Source organism: Bemisia tabaci, chromosome 1 (genome assembly GCF_918797505.1).
Source record: "Bemisia tabaci chromosome 1, PGI_BMITA_v3".
NCBI classification, from domain to species: Eukaryota; Metazoa; Arthropoda; class Insecta; order Hemiptera; family Aleyrodidae; genus Bemisia; species Bemisia tabaci.
The window spans coordinates 15,155,836-15,182,137 of record NC_092793.1 but is presented as its reverse complement, the minus strand read 5'-3'; the positions used below and the strand labels follow the sequence as shown (position 1 = coordinate 15,182,137).

General features: G+C 41.4%; 1 protein-coding gene across 1 annotated transcript; it reads right to left on the bottom strand.

Annotated features, from left to right (window-relative positions):
• Window positions 1-3,260: 3,260 nt before the first annotated feature.
• On the bottom strand, window positions 3,261-8,401 carry LOC109038046 (uncharacterized). The gene is made up of 3 exons (XM_072306543.1): window positions 8,216-8,401; window positions 5,943-6,842; window positions 3,261-3,457 (listed from the first exon to the last, which is right to left on the bottom strand). Exons 2-3 carry the CDS (start codon window positions 6,777-6,779, stop codon window positions 3,428-3,430), a joined length of 867 nt encoding a protein of 288 aa, XP_072162644.1. The 5' UTR covers window positions 6,780-6,842; window positions 8,216-8,401; the 3' UTR covers window positions 3,261-3,427.
• Window positions 8,402-26,302: the final 17,901 nt, after the last annotated feature.

Genomic DNA, 26,302 nt, shown 5'->3' with positions numbered 1-26,302 from the left:
CGATCTACATGGATCCCCGAACTTCAACATTTTTTACTTAAATTTAAAATTAATCACTTTCAAGCAGATTTGATCGTTGTGCTCTTGGCACTTACAAGCCAAAAGCTCACTGTGCGCTAGAGTCTTGGGGCGGTGTTTGCCTTCGTTAGCGGACGTCAATTCCCGCCTTCCCGGCGTGGGTGGGGGTAGGAGTACAGCTCCTCGGGGGAAGGGGAAGGTGTCCTGCGGGAGAGTGGTCGTCATCCAGGTCACGCAATTCCCGGATCCGCGACGCAGTATTTATTTGTTTAGCGGCAGAGGAGGGATGACCTGCGCAAGGGCTTGCCTTTGTTCGGTCAATTGGATTCAATTGGATTCGAGATTTGAGTAATTACAAACTGGACAGGAGGCGAGGCGTTCCGAGGTGACGAAATCAGAGACAAAATATTATTCCAGAGACCCCGCACTGTTATCCTGCCATGCTATGGAAAAACGCCGTATGAACATTCGAGAGTTGTCAAATTTCCTCCCATATAAAATGTCTATTTTTAGAGGAAAATATGAATATCTTTCTGTGATACTTTCAGAAATTTTAGGAGAAATTGCGGACAAAATTATCCAAAAAATTGGAAGAAAAATATTCATAAGTTCATACGGAAATTCGTGTTTCAGCAAAGGAAATTTGACAATGCCTGAAAGTTCATACGGCGTTTACTCTTTGGCGAGGCGGTATCTTCTCTTTGAAGTAATAGTTACTCTCAGAAGTCATTGCTCAGGTCCGCCAAATGATGGCCCAATACCAAAGAGTTGAGTAATGGACCAGTGGACAAGGTGCAAATTTAAGCATTCTGATACTTGTTTCTCAACCAAAAAGTCCACGTAAAATACAATTTGCGCAACGAAGATCACAGAATTCAACTCTTAACGAAGATAGTGACGTTTCATGATGCATCATCTCAAACTTCCCGCTCATGCGGCGATGTGTTCGGCGAGATTTGACTGAATGCTAAATAATCTGAAGACATCAAAAAGGCTATGATGTTCGTCGTGAAATATTAACTGTCTTTTACGCGAGGTCTGACAGGCATGGCGGTTATATAATCGCAAGGAAGAACTGGCGGGAGAGAGAAAATTGTTGAGAACTTGGCGCAAATACATTCTTAGGATTCAATTAACCACCCCATTGATTGCGTTCGGTAATTAAACCTGGAAATGGCATCCGTCGTGTAGCTTCACCCTGTCTAGAGGTTTTTTCCCTTTTTTCCACCCCCTTATCGATCTTAATTCTGCAATTTCCTTCGATGTTTTCCATCTTCCCCTTCTCTCGTTGTCAACCGGGATGTACAGTGCCGTGCATCTGAAGCAGTGGCGAAGCGTGAATGATCGATTTTCGATATTTTCTCATTTGAAGCTATGGTAAAAGATCGATTATTAAGGTGTTCGTTGCGAATACCCTATTTATCGATCCTTTTCCATTGGTTCAAATGGCAGATCAATCGATGTATCGCAAAGCACGCCACGCCATGCCACTGATCTGACGGTGGTTGGAAATCGTTCGAGCATTACGTAACACACTTGAAAGGACATTTGATTCAGCGTCACGATAAGTTACGAAAGAGAGGAGCTAGCGGTACGGAACAGCCGAAATTTAAAAAAAAAAAATTGCGTTATTATTGTGGGGAGTACGATTATACAAATTATTGCGTATATACATATATTTATTCTTGTTTCTTGTTTAGAAAAATTCGACGCATTTGTAGAAGCCATGTGCAAGCCAAAAAACAAATAAAGATATATTATTATTATTATATTATTATTATTATTATGCGATCGCACTTTTTTCATCGAAAAATAGGAATGAAAAGGGAAGGACTCCAGCCCCACTCGGCATTAGATAATTCTTGAGAAGAGTGTAACGTTGTTTTCAAGACACGGTATAGTGGGGAAAGGTGTGGGAATATAAAAAACGTGCTTTACGCAATAATTTTTATCATGTTTCGAATATTCTGTAGACTTCATTGTTGACCTCCGATTCTGAATTTTCTTTCTGTAATTGTCTAGGGAAAAAAAATTCGGCTACTTAGGATCAAATAATGGGAGTTGTATTAGGTTGATATTTTCTTTGAGTAAATACTTAAAAAGCGCAATATATCGATGACCATAGCGCGAAACCAAGTACCTCCATTGTAGTGTTTCAAAAATCCCTCTCCTGCTTTATTTTTCCTTAATGAAACAAGCCAACATTTTTAGCTTATATTCTACTAACAGAGAGAAAAATTCAACGAAGTTCTCAAGAAATCACTTTAGATATTGTTTTCACAAAAAAAAGAAAGAAAAATAAAATGACAAGGGTTTGCAACGCTGCGGACGGAGCTACTTGATTTCGCACTTTTGGCATTGATACACTCTTTATGAAGACATTGCAGCATTTTGAAATCAGTCAGTATCGACTCACAAACTCAATGCAGGATAATGAGAAGTGCTCGTTCAGAGTTTTATGCTAAAAAATAGATGTATTCATGCCCAAAAGAATGATTTACTAAGTAATAAAAGTAAAGAGAAACTATAAAACACGAAAGTCCTATGTGCATAGTTCCTTTTGATTTGATATGTAAGTGCATAGATCCTTTTAGTATTAATACGCCCATACACTCTTAAGAGCACATAAAACTTGCATGACTCCCACGAGATTAAGAAATGCCTCCTCCTGAGAGTACATAAAAGTAGTGATCCACGCATCCGCATGGAAAGTATTTTTGGAAGTAACGGAACATGGCGTTTTAAATTCTACCGCCGCATTACCAAAAAGATAGCGGTTGACGCAAAAATGAATTTCGGAGAAAATGGACATGTGGCAAGCGTCTGGGTGAAAATCTTGAACGGTTCCTATATGATATGCCAAATTCTCCAAAATCAGCCAAAAGGCTTTTTAAGATTGTTCGGGTGATTGCAAATCAACGAATTTCATCCTCAACTACTTAAGTAAAGAGGACTCTCTTCATTTAATGAGAAGTAAGACTCCTGTGCTCATGCTCTATTCTACATATTACCTTGTTTACGCTTTGGACACACAACGAGCACATTGCAATCGTTGTATTCTCAATACTTTCTAGGCTTTAAGTGCATACGTTTTAATTTAGTTTATTTTCCTTGCGTTGTTTTGCTTCTCTCTTGTTTGCATTTTCCTCCTTTTTGGGGGCAATGAATTGATGAATTTTACTGAATATATCATCAGTTAAGTTTTCATTGTTTTATTATTAATTCATTAAATTTCTTTTTTTCTTCTTCTTAAAAGTAAAAGGATTCAACAGAGACCACCGCAATTATTAGGACTATGGTTAGGTAAATATACTCTTTAATGCCTAATTTAGACAATATAAAAGTAATCTCACTTAAAAAGGCTCCAAAGCATACTTAGACGAGTTATCCTTATTGCGAGGTTGCTTAGTTAAAGTGTAAATCCATTCATCTGTTCAACCTGAAATGGAAAAAAGATCTAATAAATGGAAAATAAAATGAAATGAAAAGAAAAACGAAAAATCATGGTGCAACAATACTGATAATGGCTGATAATAAATATGACCCAAGGTCGCGTTTACACTAAAATTTAAACAAGCAGTTCCAACGCTTAGCGTTGGAGGGCGCTTCTTCGACAAAGCATACTGCTACCATTTTATGTATCCGAAGACTGACGAAGATGGCATTTTAAGTGGAATTCTTTAACCGCAAAACCCTTCAAAACTTCAGATCGATGGCGAAGATCTGAAACTTTCCACGAGAATTTTGTGATGAATTAAAACTGGTGGTGCATGGAAACATAAAGGATGCACTGTAAATCAGACGACGGGAAAGAGCGGCGGAACCTCTAAAGCTGGTGCGGCAACGCGATCTAGCGGACAGCGGCGTCGCGACGCCGCGAGGTAGGGCGCACAGGTCGCGGGGGAGGGGGGCCCGGCCGCGTGAAGAGGAGTTCAGCAGCGGGGTGGGGAAGCGCGGGTCGCGGGGAAGAGAGGGACCGGCCGGCCGACGCGGCGGTGACATCGGCCATGGATGAAAATATAGGCAACGCTAATGTCTCCGCTAACTGGAGTTGGGGGTCCTTATTCATTCTCTTGGTCCATGACATAACCTTAAACCTTCCGCTCAATGCCGCAAACAGCTGACGTGTCGATGCTGCGCCAAGAAAATGAACCAATCACAAAGTAGCACAGTAATACGTCACTAAAATGAAGAGATCACGTGACTGTTCGTAATATTTTCAAATCGATCTGAAAGTACTGCCTCGGATATAAGTATTTAAAGCATAAGGAGGCCCTAAAATACTTTAACCAGGTAATACGTCCGTGCGAGATTGTTATGCTTAAAAGCAAAACATTTCACGAAAACTTTTACGAATACCAGATGCAGAAAAAAATCAAATTTTCCCGGGTGTACCAGAATGGCGTCATTACCCATAAGGCAAAAGGGCATGTAGTATAGTACATGTTACATCGGGGGAGTCGAACGGTTGGAAAGGGCGCATCTGGTACCCAGAAGCGCCCAAAATGTTGATCAATTTATGAGTAATATTCTTTCTTAATTCCTCCAGTTTTCATAGGAAATTATTAAATTATTGCAGGAAGATGTTGCGTGCATTTTTGAAGCCGTAAAATTGCATCACATCTTGAGAAACTATTATTAAGGTGACCTATATTATGAGTAAGAACTAACCCATCCTCACGCATAAACAGAAAGGAACTAAAACATACAATAGAAACAAGTTGAGAGTAGTTTTGAGCTTGACTAGCTACACATTTTCTCCCGTTAAACTTTCTGAGTCTTTAATAAATATGCTGAATGTGAACATGGTCATTGAGCTCGATTCAACATTGACTCTTGTGAAGAAATATACCCTTAAACCCATTTGTCCTGGCTCGATCTCGATGCAACTTAGGTTCCTTTAAGGACCGGATCCATCAGGTTGCCAACACTGGCTTTCCTCCATTTAAACCTGCGTTGAAATATCGATTCTTGCCGCAGCACCTTGCCCCTCCGAGAATCGATTCATTCCCATCGGTTTGAATGGAGAGAAAACTATGCTGCCAATTCACTAGATCTGCCATTGGCTGCGTTTCTCTCATTCTGTTGAGTTCGCCTTCAATAAGCGTGATGGCAATTTGAGCGACTTGAGAGCACGAATAGATTGCGCGCAGTACTTTTGTCAATTTCGCTCTGTCCTCGCGACGGAAACACGTGGATTATTTTCCTTTGCCCTTGCTGGCCTATAGAGGTTGATCCAGCAAGTTCTCGACACCGGATTTCTTCCATTTACTGTGTTGAATGGTCAGTTCTCGTTGGAGCACCCGACAGTTCTGGCACTCCCCGAAAATCGATACATTTCCATAGGTTTAAATGGAGAGAAAATAATCTTGCCAATATTTGCTCGATCCACCGACGGCTCTTTTCTGTTTTACTCGGTCCAGGTTATAGCGGGTTTGCTCAAGACCTCGCGAGAAAGGGCAAGGAGAACGACTATCACTCACTCACTTATCCTGTTTTCATAGTGCACCTCAAAATTATCAAAACGTAAAAATTAATTAATTTCCATTTTTTAAAAAAAATTGTCCCTGGTAAAAATTGGCACTAGGATCTGTGTTCCAAAATACTTTCGACCTACAGCCTGCTGTAAGATTTCCTATAGCTTTTTTAGCCGGCTATACCATTTTTTATAGCCTCTTATAGCCAATGGCGATAAAGCTACAGCCAGGCGATAAACTGCATAGCCCGGCGATAGGAACTATAACGCGGCTGTATAATTTTTCATCGCTTCGTATTGGTTGTATGATTTTCTTCGCTTTTTACAGTCAGCTATATAATTTTCTATAGCCTTCCATCGAAGAATTCCTATAAGAATTCCTATGGTGTTTTGAAAGGCAGCTCCTATTGCCAATTTTAACAAGGGGTTGACTTCCTTCGATACTCACCTGCTTAATTTCGGCGATGATGTCACTGTAAAGTCGACACATTGTTGCATGTACTCGTCGAAATTTCTCCGTCGGTTTACCATCCGGCTTTATAATTTCTCGTCCAGAAAGAAAGCGTCTCCTTTTCTCATCCGAAAGCAATCCCCCGTCAATTCTCTTCTTCAAAAACAAGTGATGAAGTTTCAGTGATGTTTGAGGATACACAAGTCTTAAGCAGCAGAGGTGCACGGCAATGATCTCGTCTCTACAAACTCGAGTGAAACACACGGAGGGAATGAGTCCTCCAAATTCAGGTGCGCCGAACATTTGAGGAATAAACTTATTTTCACCATAGACTCCATCCGACGTCAAGCCTATGAAATTCGGAAATAGGAACCGCAGCCGTGAATAGGTTAGTGAGTTCTTATTGGTGCCTAATTCCTGGATACCATACTTTTTTTCGAGATGTATAACTTCCTCAGGCTTTAAACCTTCGTTACTCCACGACACCAAGGTTTTCATCTCGTCGATGAAAGCTGTCGGAGATTGAACTGCCCCACCGTCGGAGAATCTCTCAAGAAGCAATTCTAAGCTTCTTTCAGGATCAAAATTATTGTATTCAGCAATCAAGCTTTCGTCATAAGTGTCGCATTCGTTTATTAGACCGCATTCATTCAGTGCAAGTCGAACCGCGGTAAGAAATGGATTCCCAGAACTGTGAGAGTGAGAGCCAGTATTCACGACATGTCTACGAGGACCAGGGTGAATTCTACCGTCATCCGAGTTAGCTGTGCAATTCTTCGAATGAAATGAGGACATACGAAGAGGGAGTGAGTCCCATAAACTTTGTGCTGACATGATACAATTTACCTTTGCTATCGCTAGAATTTCAACTCGACGCTTCGATTTGTCCTCTGTCCGCTTGTTAACAAGAGAAAAAGGAAATTAATTTTTAAATGCGATTTCAAAAAGACGAGACCAAAGCAAAAATATTGTCTCTCTGACTTTAACACTGTTCCTGCCAAAAATGGATACAAGACAGCTTTCAAACTGAGGGGATAATTGTTGTGACAATTTTGTTTATTGAGGTCGTCCAATTTTTCAAGAGATTATCTTACAAAATTCGTCATCCATATAATTATAATATTACTCTCAAAATATTTTTTTATGAACAGGTATATTACCATCTACGAAAAATTGATAATTTTCAAATTTTCAAAATTTCCATTACGTGTTTTTCCCCCTGAATAATTTGATTCTTTTCAATCTACGATAATAGTGCAACCATGCATATCCATCTGCAAGCCCGAATAAAACTGCTTGCATTTATTTATGCATCCGCGATCATTATTTATAAGAAAAAATTCCACGATACTTAAGTGATGTAAAACTTATTTGTTATTATATAATGAAAATTAGAGTTTGCGTTTCATCTTACGCCTGAATCATACGGGGCAAAAAGGGTGCCGAATACTGCACACGCTGCGTTACATAATATTACCTACATTGTCATACTTAGGTTAAACGTCGCATAAAGATCCAGACGTTGCCAAATTTGTTATTATGAAACGAATTTTCTAGGTATCACAGGTATATATTTCTACTGGATTTTTTCACAGAATTCTGTTCAGGGAAAAAGAAAGGAAGAAGAAAAAAAATATAAATAAAAATTCATAAAAATAAAAAATCGTCGCATATAAATTCAGACGTTGCCGAATTTGTAATGATGAAACGAATTTTCTAGGTATCACAAGTATATTTCTACAAGATTTTTTCACAGAATTCTGTTCAGGGAAGAAGGAAGGAAGAAAGAAAGAAAGTAGTAGTAGTAGTAGTAGTAGTAGTAGTAGTAGTAGTAGTAAAATAATTTTAAAGAAAGAAAGAAAGAAAGAAGGTAGGGATGGAGGGAAGAAGAAGGATAGACGTTTATATTTGGTGATTATTAAGGACGAAATTGACACAGACTGATTATTAGATGCTTTAAAATATCGAACATTTTCTCGGGGAAGCCTCCGGACTCCCCTCCCGCCCTTCTGAGTTCGAAGTGTCCGGAACCGCATATAAAAACTTTCAAAGGAAAATACTGATAATATGTTTATAAAATAAATCTATTATGAAAAAGAAGTTACGACCTTCAACTACGGTGCACATGTGACATCATGAGTCATGCGGCTATTGAACAGGAATGTATTATTGCAACCCTGTAGAAAAGTTACTGAGCCTACTTCTAATTCTTTTGCATTGAAGCGCGCAGTGCGGAATGCGCCGGATGAAAAACTTAAATCCATACGAACCTTTGTGCTATTAAATGGAATCCAAAACTAAGGAGAGGCAGAAAATTAACGATTGACGATATAACTTCAGCGTACCCACTAATCTTTCCCAACAAAAAGAGCACAACACGGATGAATCACAACAATAAATCAGAGCGCAAACACAACATATACCTCAATCAGGAATGTCTAAGTCTACCGTGGTAGAAGAAAACAGGTATGGACATAGTATAGCTGCAGCAGATCATCATGGGGGAGAAACCTTAAGCTGTGACGTAACCGTGGAACCTCCTCTCACTAACACACTGACAGAACGCATGTACACAAACTGTTTGAGTCGTGTCGTCTCTTACGCACACAATTACAGAGCTCTTGTACACAAGCCTTCCCTACAGACCTGTGACGTATGTGTCAATCACAGGAAAGTTGGTTTATCCTTACCTATATTTCGTTTTACCAGGGAGTCACCTTACAGCCCTGAGCGTGGGTTGGCAAAACCGAAATACAACACCCCCGGCTAGCGCTCGGAGTGGACTCGCTCGTCATAGCCATGGCATTTGTCATCGTCATCACTTTGCGAGATGAACATGCTGAGCGGAGCCGACGCAGAATCATGAGGAGTGAGTGGAGTGATACAATCTCTGTGGCACTTCATTTCTAGAGTACCTGTATAGGGAGAGTAGCGACAGATCTGAAACTTCGAAAGTCCATCAGGCCTTCACCGATGCCTCCGCGAATAAGGTTAGGGCCCAAAAGGGCAGCCAACCTATGAATTTCGAATGTCCAGAGCGATTTACAAATACAATTGTTACGAACCGTCGTTTAGCAAGCATGTATTTGGTTTACTTTTTGCATAAATTTACTTATTTTTGCGAAAAAACGCTCATTTATGTACATCCTTAGCCATCTTGGTTAGAATTGAAATCTGTAGGCTGGCAGTGAAATTTTATGTGTTAGAAGTTGCTCAGAAGGGTGGCTGCACTTTTGGGCCCTAAGCCCTCCATGAACCGATCAGTCGCTACTCTCCCTATACAGGTACTCTATTCATTTCCAACTAAGTCAACTTTAGTTTCCCACCTAAAAAAATTGGCCTTCGGCGATAGAGCCTTTAGGAACTTTAAAAAATTATACTAGCGGTACTTACTGCCAATTTTCAAAGAATTAAAGGCATGTTTTCAAAATTTTAAGTCGTATCAAAATAGTTCACTGCGTGAATTTAATTATGGCAATCCCTCCCCCCCCCCCCCGTCTCGTTTCCCAAAATCACGTGACATGAATAGCGGAACCATAAATATGTTCCGGTCCTCCGTGCCCATTTAAATGAAGTTGAGCAAATTGATATTAAGATATGGCCGTAAATAGAAAGCAAGGACATTAGAACACCGCACGGATGAACACGCACTTTTTCAAGTGCGGTTTTTTCGAATCCAGGCACCTTTAAACGCCGAAAAATTATGTAGTTTCATCTTTTATTTTCCTTCCGGGTACCTCCCCCACCCGCAAGGAAATTGAGAAAGTAAAAAAATGTGCATATCTAAAGTGCAAACAAATATAGGCTCCCTTTCCATCCTTCTCCAAAGAGAAATCTATGGTCATGTATTAGTCTAGTCGTAAAGAATTTGTGGAGAGGTACTGAATTTTCAAGCACGCCTAATATGAAACCTTCAAGGACCCAAAAATTGGAATCCTGCATTCAGGTCAATCTCTTGTCATAAATCAGCATATCGACGGTGAAAGTCGACAATCACATAACTCGTTTGCGGTGTCTGAAAATCTCCGCCTCTAAGTCATTTTTTTAAAGGAGAACAAATTGATATTATTTCTTGAAGTTTTTGCAGAATTTTCTTCGCATTGAGAAGAAAAATTATGACAGTTTTAAAGAATTGCCGTTGAGTAGTTTTCCATTTAAAAAATAAAGTATGAAAGGAAGTCTGCGACGTCGCAAACCGAGTTACGTGATTGCCGACTTTCACCGTCGATATACTATCACACGCGGAGGAAGGACCAGCATTCTGCATAGTGACAGGAACTCGCAATACTCAAAAAGTTATTTACATTCGTCACTCAGCTAAATATTCCATTAATTCCCCATTGAGAATGCCGAGGATCACACCTGTTATTGGAATGAAACGAAGCTCTAGATCGTGGAATGAAAGCGCAGATGACGCTTGTCAACTTGGTGCTACGACGCGTGTTTTACTAACTACGCGGTGGGCGACCTTTATTTATGGTTATCGGCTGTGGAGTCTCCCGAGGGTTGCGCACCGTGACACACGAGGGGGCGGGGGTGTTGCCGAAAAAAAACCGTAAATCCTTCCACCGACTCATTATTTCCGGGCACCTAAGATAGTGCCACCTCACGGCGCGGCGGCATAAATACGTCTCCAACGTTCACTGAGCGCAGAATTAATACTATTATTTTAGTCATAATATGACGATAAATCAATCTAATTACGTAACCCCACCCATGGATGGGCGCGTAGCCACGATCGCCCCTACGATTTAAATTTAAAACAAATCAGCACGGGATTGATTGAGGTCCCGTGTTGCTACGTGTGGCGGGACTTGTGCGACTAAACGCCCTATGAAAAAAACTTAGTGTTGGTTTAGTGCTGTCGTGCTAAGGGAGAACATCGTATGAGCATTCAAGATTTGCCAAATTTCCTCCAGTAAAATGCTAATTTTTCAGGGCAGATTGAGTCAGAATCGGTCCAACTACATCAGACGTTTCTCGATTTCTTTTCATGTTTTATCTTTTCAGCAGAAAACTAATCGATATTCTGACTTGAAACTTTACGAGTTTGTTTTTTTTTAAAATTCGAAGGAAATTCACCGAAAATTGGACGTATTTCTGTCAAACGGAACTAAACGCCATAGGGGGAGGAAGGTAGGGGGGGCTTTGATTGGCGGCGGAACTGCGAACCGGGCGTCGGGCTCATTCCGTCCTATACTCGCAATGCTGTTCCATGGCGCTTAGTTCCGTCTGACAGAACGCGCTATCCGGCATTCCTAATTCCTCAAAAGGAACTCAAATTGGCGCTTAGTTCCGTTTGACAGAAATACGTCCAATTATGATTTTGTTTGGCTCTATTTTAACAGAATAAAACTAGAAGGCGAAATTTGGCAGGAAAAAATGAAGATAGGTTGATTCTGATAACATTCGTTCTATGGACAAAATTGGGTGTGATTTCTTTTTCCCTCCTCGAGAAAATTCTCTGAAAATTTCGTGTAAAAATATCGAGAAAAAAAATTTTTTAACGAAAAGAAGTGAGAACGTAGATTCAGAAATTATACAGTCGATATCCATGTTCTCGCAGTATCTAACGTTGATATGGCAACAAGGAAATGCGTAGGCGGGCGGCGTAGAGTTCAAAGAGAGCCTCCCCTACAGCTTCCTCCTGATTGGCGGATGCCCGCCTATCATTATCCAACTAATATCTTATTTATCTCTGATGATTTATTTTTTAAAATTCCCGAGGCTGAACCCTCTACCGTAATTCATATCCATGGATAAAATTCCTCCGTGCTTGCATTAGCAGGAAATAGTTGCGATTATGATCAATTGGTTAACAAATTAACGACAAAGCCCACACAATCGCGATAAGGGTTTCTACCATTTGGTTATTTTTAAACTGCACTAGCGGGTAAGTGTGTCTCTGAAAATAATTAACGTCATCCCTTCCGGGAAACGGGGGTTGCTTTCACCTCTGTCTTTGGTTGTGTTCCATGTTGCTTTAACCAATCCGTATGCTGATACAGAAAGTTGCATCGTGCTGAAATAAATCATTCCATCACCAATCAGCTCTCCAAATTTAATCAGCTCTTTATTATATTTTTTACGCGTAAAAATGACAACTGATTTAACTTGCAGGTCTTTCAATGAAACAGAGATGACAAGATAATTTTAATAGATGTTGATACTTAGTTGTATTTTGTTTCACTGATCTATAGATGAACGGGTGCTTCTTCCTCTTCTTCATTTGCAATTGGTATTGATTTGACGGACGCCATATTTTGTCAGAGCGACATGCAATATATCGTATCGATTTTTACTTCCATGTTACCTGTTTGTATTGTGTTGTTTTACATATTTGTCATTTTCGTCGAATTTTGAAATCGCATTTCTGTTATCACGAGACTGAAGAATTCACTTACCAAAGAAACCAAACCAAAGACCGAGTGACGTCAGCGCGGTGAACGGAGATGGCTGCCTTTTATGTAGCTCCGATTAATTTGGTTGAAAATTCGTGTTTTTTTAGTGAAATCTTTGTTAAAAGTGGCCGAAGTGTTCGGGACGGGCAGTTCTACGATTTTTTACTTGGATTCAGCGTCAGGTTGTACCTTTCCGTTTTATTTTTGGTCTTTAAATTTTGAGCTGGCCCGTCGGCCATTTTGCGTGGCTTGCCACGTAGTTTTCGTGCAGGAATTTTATTTTTTGGTTTTTGTTTTGAGTAGGAAAGGTTTTTGTCAACTTTAATTTTGTATTTTTAAATGATTTGTACTTGAAATTAATTCGTCCGAGCATGTGAGACTTTTATTTAGTGATTTTTTGTCGCTCTGGCCGTCGCCCGCATTTCCCCGGGTGTGGATAAATGGGTATGGAAGATCATGTAGGTGCATGAGGGGTGCAGACTCTCTGATCGCTGCCAGGGGTCGGTCTTATAGACACCACAACCCAACAACCCTTACGATTTCCCGGCCTGTGGCAGCCTTTGCTCCGAAAGTGCTCCGAAAGTTTTTCATTTCATTTTTGACTGCGTGTGCCCTCTCTGGCTAGGGGGCCTCTGGGGCGGTATTCCGCCATTGATTTGATTCGTCCGATGATTTAGTGCTGTGTTTTATCGCGTCTCGCGTGCTCGGGCGATAAGAGCCCGCGTCATCAGATAAGCCTCGTCGTTGCGTCCAAGTTTTAGCGGTGATTTTATTGTCAGGTCTGAAATATTAGGTGTACTCTTTTTTGCCTGCCCGCGCGGCGCTTCGGTCCGTTTTCTCAGCCATCTCCGTTCTTCCGCCGCCCGTGTTGCCGTTGCCTCCGTCTCGAGGCGGCATCGGCCTTGGCCGGCGCCGCTCCGGGACGTTAAAAAGTAGGCGATTTTGTTTGGACGTTTTTTCCAGGTCCCGCTGGCTAATTTTTTCTTGATTTTTTAGTGCATTTTTATTTCGGCGTGTTTATTTTTTCGGTTTCGGTTTTTGTTAACAGCGGGGCCTTCGCGGCGCAGGGATCCTCCCTTGGATTCGGGTCTGACGCACCCGCGCACCCGAGTTGGTCGGGGGTTGTTCGCTAGTGAACCCCGACCCCTTCTTCCCCGTTCGTGGCCCTCAACAGGCGCGGCGGGTTGTTGTTGTTCGCGATCGGGGATACCTTCCTTGGCTTCCCCTGATGTTGCCGCTCCTCTGTGCCTGCGTCCTCGGTTGTTAGCCCATATCCTGTCGCTGTGGCAACACAGTGGCAGATCAAGCGGGATCGTTGACGTGTCCGGCATCGTGATTCCCGCGCCCCCCAGGATCCCGGAATGCGGACCCTGAGTCCGCGGATCCGGCCCTGGTGGTCGGCGGGGGCTGAAAGCGGGCCGGACCGGAGGAGCAAGTCATTTTGACTAGTGCTTCGGATGGGGTCGGCCGGCCGCACCCCTCACTACTTGTAGCGAGGGGCGCTGCGAAGTCTGGGTCCCATGGGTGTAGTGGGTAGGACTTGGAGCGCCGGCGTAACACAGGACTCTTCGGAGTCCTGGCCGGGAGCCACCTGGAATCCCCCACGCATCCTCGGGAGGTGACCTTTCCGCCTCAGATGTTCCAGTGTTGACGGACCCCTGGGGCAGGTCAGTTCCAGCCCGTCCTGGGGGTACGGTCTCCCATCCCCAGAGCTGCTGGTGGGTTCAGGTCTGGGTGGCCTGGATCTGCTGGTGGGGGTTAGGTGCTCCGGAGGCATCGGGGTACTCCTATGGGGTTGGGGGCCCGGCTGGACACTGTTGCGGGGGGCCCTCTCGCCTGACGAGGTAATGACCGTAGGTTGACCGTCGGGTGGGAAGCAAACTCGGACAAAAGGGGATGCGTAGTGCGGACGCATCTCAAGGGGAGTGTCGTTAGTGTTTGGCGGGCCCACCGTCATGGGCCAAACCCACATACCCAGTCACACTCTCGGGCCGAGGTCTTCGGGCAGCAATGCCCGGGGATGTTCCACTCGGTCTGGGCCGCGATTGGCATCTGGTACTCGGGGGTGGGGATGGAACCTCCCCCTCGGGGCCCGCCGGATCTGGGGGCGCTGGGTCCACGGATCTGGTTCCCCCTCTATCCAGTGCGGGAGAAAGCAGATTTTCACTTCCGTTTAAACAAAAAAAAAAAAAAAAAAAAAAACCAAAGACCATGCCTTTATTACTTCGAAATTCGTCAAATTTGGTAGATAAGTAACAGCTTCAGTGTCGTGACAACAAAAATGCGATCTCAAAATTCGACGAAAATAACAAGTAGCTGAGAGCATGGAAATGATCGGTGTGATATATCGCATGTCTCTCTGGCACAAAATATGGCGACCATCGAATCACGTCAAAGGAGCAAATGCATTTGCACAGGAAGAAACTTACGCGGAATAAACTCATTGTTTAAAAAAAAAAATACTTTTCGCAAATAGCCTCCTTTTGTGGAAATACTTCCAATTCAAGATCCTCGTTTCTCCCGAATAAAATGCTCTCTAATTAAGCCCTTTGAGTTTACGATTAATAACCCCGAATTCAGGGAGCCAGCAGAGGAGCAGAAAAGTAAAAACTTGAAAAGGATACTCAGAAATAAATGTAGTTATGCTAAAAACAACTATGTGCATAGGGGTTGCGTGCAACATAGTTCCTTTTAGCATAAATCCGTCTAAATGAGAGGACCCTGATGAAAGGGGGAGGAAAAGCGGATAAAAATGTATCTTCGTGGCTGGCTCGGATGGCACAAGAGTTAGAGTGCGTTGCGCGCATTTACATGAGAGCACACAGCACAAATCAAAGCTCAACGCGTCTCCGTTATCCTTTTTAATTTTATTTTAATTTCGGGCACATCGAGAAAAAACAACCGGTGGTGTTTGTTTAGCATTTTCCCGGAACCTTTTGTGCCCGACTGTCAACATTAATACGCTCGCTAACTACAATAAATACTTGCTATTAGCTTAAACCGCCTTTGTTCTTTCACAGGATTGCCGATCTTGTGAAAAAAATCATCGACTTTTCCTCAATGCCGAAAAAGAGTGTAGTCCGTTCTATTGATGAATGAACAATTCAAAGCATCATTACGTTTTCATGCTCTATTCAGTACACATTTAATCCAATGTTTTGGAGAACATATCGATAACTAATCCATTGAATACATTATTCGCACTAAAATTTAAAATCCATTCTCCTCTATTTCTTTTTACGGTGTAAAAGCTCCTTGACTGATACTGAGAAAGAACAGCGAATTCGAGTGTGGTCCCTAAAGTCATTTGTTCTTTTTGATTTTCAATAAAATTAAGCGAAAATGTCAGCATGTGATCGCTTACATCCTTCTAATTGTTTTTTAAAGTGCTTCAAAGAAAAAAAAATTAAGTTCATTTCAGAATGAGATGCTTGTGAATGAATGTTGGTTTTCTTGCCTCAGTCCTTAAATTATAAAAGAACCGACTCTTTCACACAATCGGTCGAGTGGAAACATTCGCGGCCTTAATTCGCCTGCAATTGCGAGTGATACCATTTGAGCGCCTCCCGTGCTGTAAGAGTTGCTCTTCAAAGTTGAACCTCAAATGACAACGAGTTACTAAGGCGTCGTGTTTGCTATACTAATCAAAATTAATCAAGCAAGTTTGAATTTTTAATAACAGAAAAAGGGAAGGCAAAATATGAAAAGGAGGAGAAGGGGAGCGAGAGTACGTCAGAGACTATAATAAAGAGGAGGAAGAAGATAGGGGAAAAATAGAGAAAAATTAAAAAATCCGATAAATAGGAAGGACAAGTCAAGGAACAATTTTATACTGGATTAAATTTTTCTTTTTATCTTTTCCCTCTTATGCTCCTTGATTTTTTCCCCTGAACTTCTTCCGTGAATGCTTTTATTGTTATCCATCTTTCTCTACTTTACTCTTCCTTATCCTCATCAATTACATCTTCTACTTCATATCCTATTCCATCTTCTTTTCCTTCGTTGCAAAAATAAAATAGTTTGCTTTGCTTCCTTTTGGGGACCAAACATTGCGCTTCATAGACCCGTTGTCACAAAGCTCAACTTCGAAGAGCAATTCTCGATGATAAAAAGGGTGGAGGAAAGAGAAACAAAAGAAGAGGAAGAGAGGAAGGAAATAACACGAATACAGATACAACTGAAGAGAAAGGCGACAAAAAAATAAGTTAGAAGAATATGGTAAAATCGGAGGGAAAATAAGAAGAAGAACACGGAAAAAAATTAAATGTTGATTTAGCATTTATACTGTTAAAAAGATGTCCGACAAGTTTCAAATGCTGATTTTACAATACAAAAATGCTAACATAACATTTTAATTTGTACGTTTTGCAGTAGGCGTAGTTACGTTAGCATTTGTTAAAATGTAAAATCAGCATTTGAAACTTTTTGGACATCTTTTTAACAGTATAAATGCTAAATCGACATTTAGTTTCTTTCCGTGAAGAGTAAAAAGCAAAAAAGGAAAAGAAGGGAAAGAAGAGGAGTTGAAATGTTAGTTGAATAAACTAGTTCACCATTTATTTTTACTTCATATCGGATTTTCAAAAATCCATTTTAATGGCGGGAAAAATCACATTTCCGTGCGTAGATGCGAACTTTGGCGGGATCCACGCGGCAACGTGGATGAGTCGCGCTTTCAAGTAGCGCGTGTTTATTTTTAATTTTGATAAGTACTCATTTGAGGCATAACTCATCGTATTTTGTTAAATCGCTGTTAAAAGGGTTCCCCGCGCTCAGCCCCGCCCGCTCACTCTCGTCCCGTCCCGTTTTTCAGTTTTTTAATTTTATATAATCTCCTCATTTTTCAGGGCCCCTCAAACGAATGCGTGTTTTGTATCTCCGAGAGCCCTCTCCACCCGTTCGATGAAGATAATGTTCGCGATCGACTCCCCGACAAAATTGGACGAATTTATACCAAAAGGAACTACGTTGCGTGCAAATCCCATGCACATAGTTTCTTTTAGCATAAATACGTTCAATCCATCGGCAGAGTCGCGCCGAACGCATTAATAACTACTCATGACTTTTTTCATCTAATTAATTTTTCGTTCACACTCTTTTCGAACTGAGTAAATGGAGAGAGCTTCGTGGCATACTGCAATTTATATTCTCCACGCGCTTGATTTATTTTTTTCTGAAAAAATCAATAAAGATATGAACGCCTGAAAAACATGTGTCAAAATTGGAGTAAAAGAAAGGGAGAAAATAGTATTGAGTGATTTTTTTTTTCTACAAATACCACATTAGTTTTTCTGCTCTGAGAGAGTTTTAGAAACATGCGTCAAAATTATAATTAAAAATCAGCATTGAATGATTTTTGTTTACAGATTTGACAATGCTTTTTCTGTCAGAATGAAGGAACTGCCCTGCCGAAGTGACCGCGCGTTATATTAAAAACTAATTCTGGTTGCTTCTAATATATTTTACAAACAGGCCCGGTGATGTAAATTGAGAAAAATGACAAGTTCAAATCAAATTTCGTTTCCCGCGCACGGATTCACAGCACCAGAATGGCTTCACTTCTTCCCCGTGCTTTTAGATATGAGCACTCCGTCTTTAGGTCTTTGGTAAAACGTCACATTTTGATGTTTATATGGTCACAAATTCAATTTCAAGTGGTGTTGTTAAAAGGAAATTTCACGAAAAACCCAACAATACCACTCTTGAACTTTCTTGTTTCATATTCTTTTTTGCTTTCAAAGTTTCCAGATATTGTCCGACTTCTCAAGAACATCTAGAGAAGAATGAATTAAAACCCATACTAATCACATGATATAAATTGAATGGCACCCTTCAAAGGCCTATCCTAGATAATGAATAAAAAGGACTGTACTAGAAGCAACTTACTTCATCTTCTGAGGATTATATCCAGATCAGCCATGGACTAACTATACAAGCCTCTCAGCTTTGACCGACAAAGATATATACGAGTATATTAAATTGTTAAATACAAAACCATTTACGCAGCGCTTAATACACATCATTCAAAGGAACGAAAAGTGCTACAATGAAATCTCTGAGATGAGATGCCTCATATTTTTTTGCTGTCCTTTATCTGAGGGAAGACGTCATAGCTCATATTTCGTCATTTATTCATTCCCTTAATTTCACAATGTGCATAATGAGGCTCATGTTTTTATACAGAGTGTATTAGTCATTGGTCACGTGTAAAGACAGCTCCTCCTATTCCCCTTTGTTTTTTCGCGGATATCGACGAGGTGACATAACATCCTTTCTAGTGGTGGTTTAAAAGCTGAATGAAAGGGCTTGAGCAATTAAGTGGAAGGGTGAGATTAAACCTCCAGATAACAAGCGATTTATTTCAAACGGTAATGGAGTTATAACTCAAGCACCCGTGATGAGTAGCTTTATCATTCCAACACCTCATTTGACCGAGTTTTCGTTGTTCATGGCCAATGGCGACTCTCGAAATTTTTCGACATTGTTTTTGTTCCATTTAAATCCATTATAAATATCGATTTGAGGTGAATCAGTCTAAACATAATTCATATCTTACATTTACTCATGCATCAACATACAGGTGACACAAAACTGCGCTTAGATATGCCCCCTGAACAAACCTCCCCTTTTCAAAGTGCTACATTACGCTTCTAAAAACAAGGTGAATCGATTCTTCAATTTTGATACTTTTCATAAATATTCAATGAACTACAAGTTTTAGATTTGAGATTTTAAACGAATACCTAATGGGCAGTGACATAGAACATTCAAAATGGGGACGGATATTGACTGCCTCTGAAATGTGTTTTGTAGGAAAATCACGGATGAATGAAACGCAAAAATAATGTTCCCCTATCAATTTGATTTTCATAAAGAAGAAGAAAGAGAAGGAGGAGGAGAAATGAAAAAAACAATTCTTTTTGCGATGAATTTTCCATGGAACTAGACTTACTTCATGGAATTTCGTCGCATACTACTACTGGTTTGTAGACTGAATAATTTCTAAGTTGATATTTTTGGTACAAAACCCTCGCAATCTTTCTACCCTCATCCTTATTGGATCCTTCCTTGTCTCCATATCGTGCATCTTGATGAAATTCAAAAATCAATATCACACCTTTTTTCGTAATCCATATTTCTTCCCGTCGGAATAAAAGTTCTCCACTATTATTTTTGGGATATTATCTATAGTTAGATCAAATATATCAACTCCAGCTAGACAACTTCAAGCGTGGTGCAATATGTTTAAAACCAACATTGTTCTATTGGCGCGCGTGAGACAGTGTTCATTAACTTCCAAATATTTGACATCTGCTAGTTTCCATTGCAAAAAGTTTTCTTTTTTTAAAATAAAAATAAAAAAGAAGGGTTGCGTCCAGCTGATTTTACACCCAGATTTCTCGTACAATGTTCTCACGATGTTTAAAAAAGGTCCTCTGATTAGAAATAAGGGGGTATTAAATAAGGGGGGTGAAGGGGGAATAGCCGGAAATCAAATCGAAAAGTTTTACGGAGGTATTCGTGGCATTATTTGGCGACAAAATACGAAAATAAACAACTGTTCCGACAGAGGGAGAGATAACGTGATACCGTCACACCACGATACAGGGAAATTCCCCCGAAACTTCAGGGTACGTAGCATCGTTACCAGTTTGTATGTGAAATTCCTACCCTAAAAATATATATTTGAAAAAAAAAAAACATATGTGTGACTGACCAAGATGGCATCGCTCGTTCGAACGAGGGTTTGACAGAGCGGCGCACAATGGAACGAATTAATGGGGGAAGTCGAACAAAATTTGAAAACTTCAAAAGCTGGTAACTCCGTTCATACAAAACTTTGAGGTTTTAAAAATGGTTCCATTGGTTCCCTAGTGAAATTTCCCTCTGGAAACACTCTTTATAATTTCAAAAATGACAAAATAAACGCGTCAAAATTTGCAGTTTTAGTTGAAAATGTCATGTCCGACCTCTCCAATTGACTCGGTCCACCGTGCGGCGGCGTGGATCTCCTCTGCAGACGCCGCGCCGCTCCGCCTCATCGGGGATTATCCCGATTTTTTTTCGCCCTCATCCTATCCCGTAATTTCCCACAAATTTCCCGCCGCTTTATCACGTTACACTGTTGCATCCCCCGCGTAAACCTCTTTATGAGCTCATTACTTTTTTAGCATCGGTCAAGCCAGGGAGCGGAGGCGAGAGAATGCGATAAAGCAGGATTGTGGAACCCATTCCCGAATTTATGTTCCGGCGGACGGATTTGCGATACACTGTACGGTCCACGCGCGTTGTCTATCGCGTGCGACACGATGGACCGCCGGACAGGTTATGAGCAGTGCTCCCATTCCATGTCCGTCAAAAGTTCCGGGATTCGAAACTTTCTTGTTTCAATTTCTCCCACTCCATGGCCGTAAAAAGTTCCGGGATCCCTTTTAGATTTTTTCAAAAGTTTCTAGAAAGTTCCGGAAAATTCAAAAGATCCGGAACATTTCGGGATTTCAAAGTTCCGGGGAAAAATTTAGGAAAACCTCAAAAGTTCCGGACTTTGGAACTAGTTATGGGAGATGGAAGCACTGATTATGAATGCTGGGACTAGAGAAAACATGCTTCAGATTCCCTGCACAGACAATCTCAGCAATAATCAGATGAGGCAAAAGCCGGCCCGCCACAAGGGGGGGGGGGATACTAGGTCCCTGGTACCGGGGCCCGGGCCCTGGAGGGGCCCGTAACGCAGGTGACAAACCACTACGAATTCATGTGTAACCCTTGTCTCGTAGGGAAAAGTGAAAAAGTTACCCTAAAAATTCCGCAAAACGTGAATAAAGTTTCAAAAACACGCTAGGGCACTGTAAAATTTTTCTTACTTTTTTAGAGATTTTCAAGATTTTGAGTATATGTAGAATGATATTCATAGTAACTGTGTTTCATTTTCTTCCGTTGTCGGATGCTAAGAGGCTCCTTTCTGGGCATCCTCGACTTCAATGGCTTAACTCCCTTGCCATAGTCGTACGAAAGGGGAGTCCAGGGAGGCCCGGCTCCCCATAGAATTGAAAATTCTCATCTGCCCCCTCAAAAAAAAATTTATAGATGTTTTGAATGCAACAATTAGAAAGTTTTTGGTGCTGAAAGTAAACAAAAAGGCGTAATTATTCTGCAGAAATTGATGGAAAATCTCCATCATAAGAGCTTCATAATGCGTCCAAATAGATTTAAAATTTCAAAAATTTCCCGGGGGAGGCCCCCCGGACCCCCCCCTTGCTAGGGACCCGGGCCAGAAAATTGGTACCAGGGCCCGAGATGGGATGTGGCGGGCCTGGGCAAAAGTTAAGTTCGGAAGTCATCGCTATCTTCCGTATAGTGATGATCGATGAGCACCTGTTGAGCATAAATTTCCCCTGATAAATGTTGAGGCGAGGACTTTGTCAGGCGAATTTTTGCAAATAAAGCTTGAAATGCCAAACTATTTGTAAGTACTCAACTTTTTGTTTTTCAGTCATCGTCAGGCGAATCCAACTGTTGACTTCCGAAAGTAACTTTTACCGTTCCCTAGTATAGGGTCTCGAAATTTCAGTTTATTTCCCATGCAGTTTGACAATGACGCAACGATATTCAGATATTTTTGAGCCGTGACCGGTGGGCCGCGCCTCGCCGCGTCACGCGGGTTGCGTGTATCTCGCGGCGTTATTAATCTTATCGCAAATATGTTAAAACACGTTCGGGGGCTATCTTCCGCTCTGGATGCTGGATGGTGAGTGTCACTGTTGCCTCGATACACACCATAAATCCCCGCTCGATAAACACGGGACTTTATCGTGAATAAGTTGTGCCCCGGGAGAGTGACCCCCCCCCCTCCCTCCCGCATCCCTCTTCTCCTCCCCCTCATGCTCCCTCCTCTTCCCACGACATACCGAGTGCATGCATTCAACGCCCCAGTTTGATTATACACTGTCTCTGTTATATAACTAATTGGCCGTTATTTTACGAGTTCCGCGAGTTTGGCACAATAATGAAGCCAAATAAGGTACTATTGAGGAATAGGATTTTCGCTTGGATTTGATTTTGCTTTTGATTACATCCTATCGGTACTTTTGGGTATTTAATAGATTTATTATTGGAAAGTAGAGCAATCCGTCGGCAATAGACCATTAGTCAGATAAAGAGAATAAGAATAATAGCACAACTGACACCATGTTTTCCCATCAAAATTTCATGTAAAATTAGGTGTAACGTAATAAGGTGTAAGGTAAGAATGTCATGAATTTACAAATGCAACTCAGAGGAAAGGATTAGATGTTTTCTATACATGATTGAAAAGTGGAAATTCAAACCTGGTATAAGCACCATCAAGGATTGCTAAGATTGTGTAATGATTCCTCCCATTAAACAGGGCTTCAGTGTCCTGAGAGTAGAGCCGGACTGGCCCGGGTGGCGATTCCTGCAAATCCCTTGGCCCAGATGATAATAAAGATGAAAAGGTGATGAGTGAAAGTGTGAAAAAAGAAGAGAAATAAAGTCACGAAAAGAAGGGAAATAGTGAAAAAATTACACTGGATCTCTGTGAAATCTCTGTGAAACTTATTCTGAGTAAAAAATACGATTTGCACGGAGGAGTAAGGCTCAACCAAGGGAAAATTAGGGGTTCGGCCCCGGTTTACTCACATCCGTGTGAACTGACTACATACTATGTAGAGAGGTAAAATGGCACAAAACTCACTACGATCACATTATGGAAGTACAAATCCACTCCTTGGTGCGCAATTTGCGCAGTTTGAAAGAAGCTTTTTCGAATTTCCTGCGTCTCGGGACAGTTTTTCAGTCGCCGGAAACAAGCGAACGGCAACTTCAGGCTACCATGGTGGTTGCCAGTAAATGCCGGCAGTTGCCGATTCGTTGTTGTTATTAATTAGTTTTGTTTACCGGTAAAACGTGGTCTTTGATAGAGGTCCATGCCTTAAATTGTTTGAGTGCGGTATTTTATTGATCTGCAAGTTATGTTGATAAATATTATTATTTATGTTTAGAGTTGTCAGTTTCCGTAAACCGCCAGTTTCCACAAGTTGCCGCCAGTTGCCGTTACTTGTTTCCAGATACGGTGACTGGAAAGAGTAAAAAAAAACTACAAAGGAGGGAAAAAGGAAAAAAAATACGCTCTTTCAGCTCTTTTTTCCACTGATCCATGTTATCTCTTATTCCGGGGTTTTTTTCAACTTGGGTGTTCTCAGAAGCTATAAACCTCAGCGACAATAATTAGGAGCTTAGTGAACACGCCAGTTACCGCGAAACATCTCGAACTTCTAATCCAGTTTTTTGCGCAAAGCGGCGTAAAAAATTGAAAAGAAAGCCGGAGAAGAGAGGGGCAAACTTTTAACCGGGGAGGAAAAAAAACTTCATTCTATTTTCCTCGCCCGTTACGGAGGGTGACAGAGGAGAAAGTAGACTCACAAATCCTCCGCCTAGGAGTGAGGGCTGCTGGCAAAAGAGGGAACCGTCATGGTGGATTAATCAACAGTTTGTCAATATGAATTGTATCGTTACGACAAAACCACGCGCGTAAAATGGTAACAAAAGGAAGCCCTGATCGAATTTTAAAAATAAATTCGGCCCCTGCTCCTCTGCTTTTTATCTTCATTTGTAAAGTGGACTTTTTAGGCTTTCTCGAGGAAGGCTGACTTTAAGTACTTGAGCGTGTATGGCCCCTGCACTTCGCTTAGAAACTCAGTTGCCACGATGTGTGAAATTCTTCCTAGATTTCTAACCGGGTCCTTTGCTCTAGAGTACCTTTATAGACAGAGTATGGCCATTCGTATCTTTTTACTACAGGAAAACTGTTCCGCTTTTTGATTGGTCAACGAGTTTTTAGGCTTCATGATGCTCTTAGGGCCGTAAATAAACAAACAAGATGGCGACTCTCTGTATCATTGATAAAAAGCTAAATTTGAAAAAAATATCAATTATACGGCAGTAACAATTTAAACTAGCATATCTACGAATAACACACGAAAAACACATGAAAACATTGTTAAATCGCCTTTCACCTTTATCACAGGAGGATGTAAGATGTGCATAACCTCAAACTTCCTTGCTGATAACAGCCATCTTGTTTGTTTATTTACGGCCCTAAGAGCATCGTGTCAGCCTATTCGCTCGCGACCAATGTAAAACCGGAACAGAAATGGCCATACTCTGTCTATAAAGGTACTCTACTTTGCTCGATCGACCAAGTTTAGAGTACCTGAAATTATAGAAAAGTATGTCCACTGCGGGAGTGCGGGATGCACTTTTGATGTGCTCGGCAATCTTAGGTTTTGTGAAGCTCTCTGAATAGAGAAAAATGACGAACATTGCATGAGGATTTTAAAAGTGGAGATGATGAGGTTTTATTAGCTTGCATCTCCGTTGCATATTGTATCACTGCCTCAGGCGCATTAACTCACAAGTAGTTTTGAAACCAATTTTTTGCATTACGCTCATTAAAAAATATTTTCAAACTGAACCTCGATCAGAGCATGGTTGGTAATAGATGAAGCAAGTGATAAACGTCAAAGATTGGCAACAATCCCTTTCCCTGACCATTTTCGCACCCAAAGTTGCCGCCATTTTTTTTTAAATCGTAAGAGTCTCCGTGAGACCTAATGGCCATACTCTCTATATGAAGGTACTTTAGTCCGAGTTACAGAGAAGGCTTTTATGAGAGGTAACAAACCCCGCACCAAAATTTAAACTATCGCAAAGTTTTGAAAAACCTGCGCTTCGCGCCGAATTAAGCAAAGCATCATGGTATGTACAGATCCCTTTTCCCTTTAGAGCGTGACGCAATTACTTACGTGCGTGACGTAAGGCACAAAAGGGCATATTTAACCAGAATCAGTCCAACTACATCAAACGTCGCCTAGTTTTCCCCTTTTGCCTCATTTTCCAGCAAATAACCAAGCATAATCGTGACCTGGAATTTTGTGAGGATACTCTTTATGGTCGAAAGAATATCCCCAACAAGTTTCGTGGCATCATTCTGTCCACTTTTTTGTTATATAAATATAACACGAGAGGAATCAGGCAACAAGGAATGCAGTTTGGCTGAGGGCTGTTTTCATCGTTCAAATTTGTAATTTTTATGATAGCATGTCAAGGATCTCCTTAAACTTAAATACCGCGAAAACTGTATGGGGTCTTTTTAGGACTGATCAAGGAACGCCAATGAGTTTGACTGGAGTGTGGTCGGATCCGCCCCCAAAAATAGTCATTTCGTCAACCTCAAGAAGACAAGCTTGATTCTACGATGGTCCGAAACAACTCCCCGAGCAGAACTGGCGGCACGGCTCGCGAACTCCTAATCTTTATTTCGGAACACCCCCGTCGTCAGTTGTCCAAGCTCTGAAAGCTAGAGCATCCCCTCCGCCCTGCATCCAAATTACTGTCGTGCCGTTTCATTTTTCCCCGACCGTTGTTACCAGCCAGCCAGCAGCAACTTCAAAATCCACTCCAACATTTGTCCAATTACCGTTGCGCCCGTAATTGGGATTTTTACCAACCCCCGCCCCCTCCACCGTCCCTCGCTCGCGGACGGATCGGCCGAAGAGCCGATGATTATTTTTCGGGTCCTTTTCATGCGTGAAATATTGAAGAGTCAATGTTGCCAAGCCGTGCGTAGTAAAATGGTTATTTAAATTGGTTTGAAGGGGGTGCAGCGCAATTTTTCAACACCATCTGGCAAAAATGTGAAGAGTCTCCGTCCTCGGGGTCAGCCGCGCTGCTTGTCCTTTATGCTCGGACGAAAATACTAGACTCCTGGATTATTAACGCTTTCATTGACTGTGTATTAGCCCTAATCTTTTTCGCGTTAATTGAGGGGGAGCCTCCAGTGTTTTGTTTATCCGGTAAATGGACCAAATGCTACTGCAACGAGTCCGATATGCGCTCTTTCCCCCTCCAACTTCGCCTGATACCAGTGCTCGAATT

Coding starts and splice junctions, on each gene's coding strand:
- LOC109038046 (XM_072306543.1), bottom strand. CDS start 6,779: ATGTCAGCACAAAGTTTATGGGACTCACTCCCTCTTCGTATGTCCTCA. Junction 3,458..5,942: donor TCATCGCCGAAATTAAGCAG/GTGAGTATCGAA, acceptor TTTCCATTTCAG/GTTGAACAGATGAATGGATT.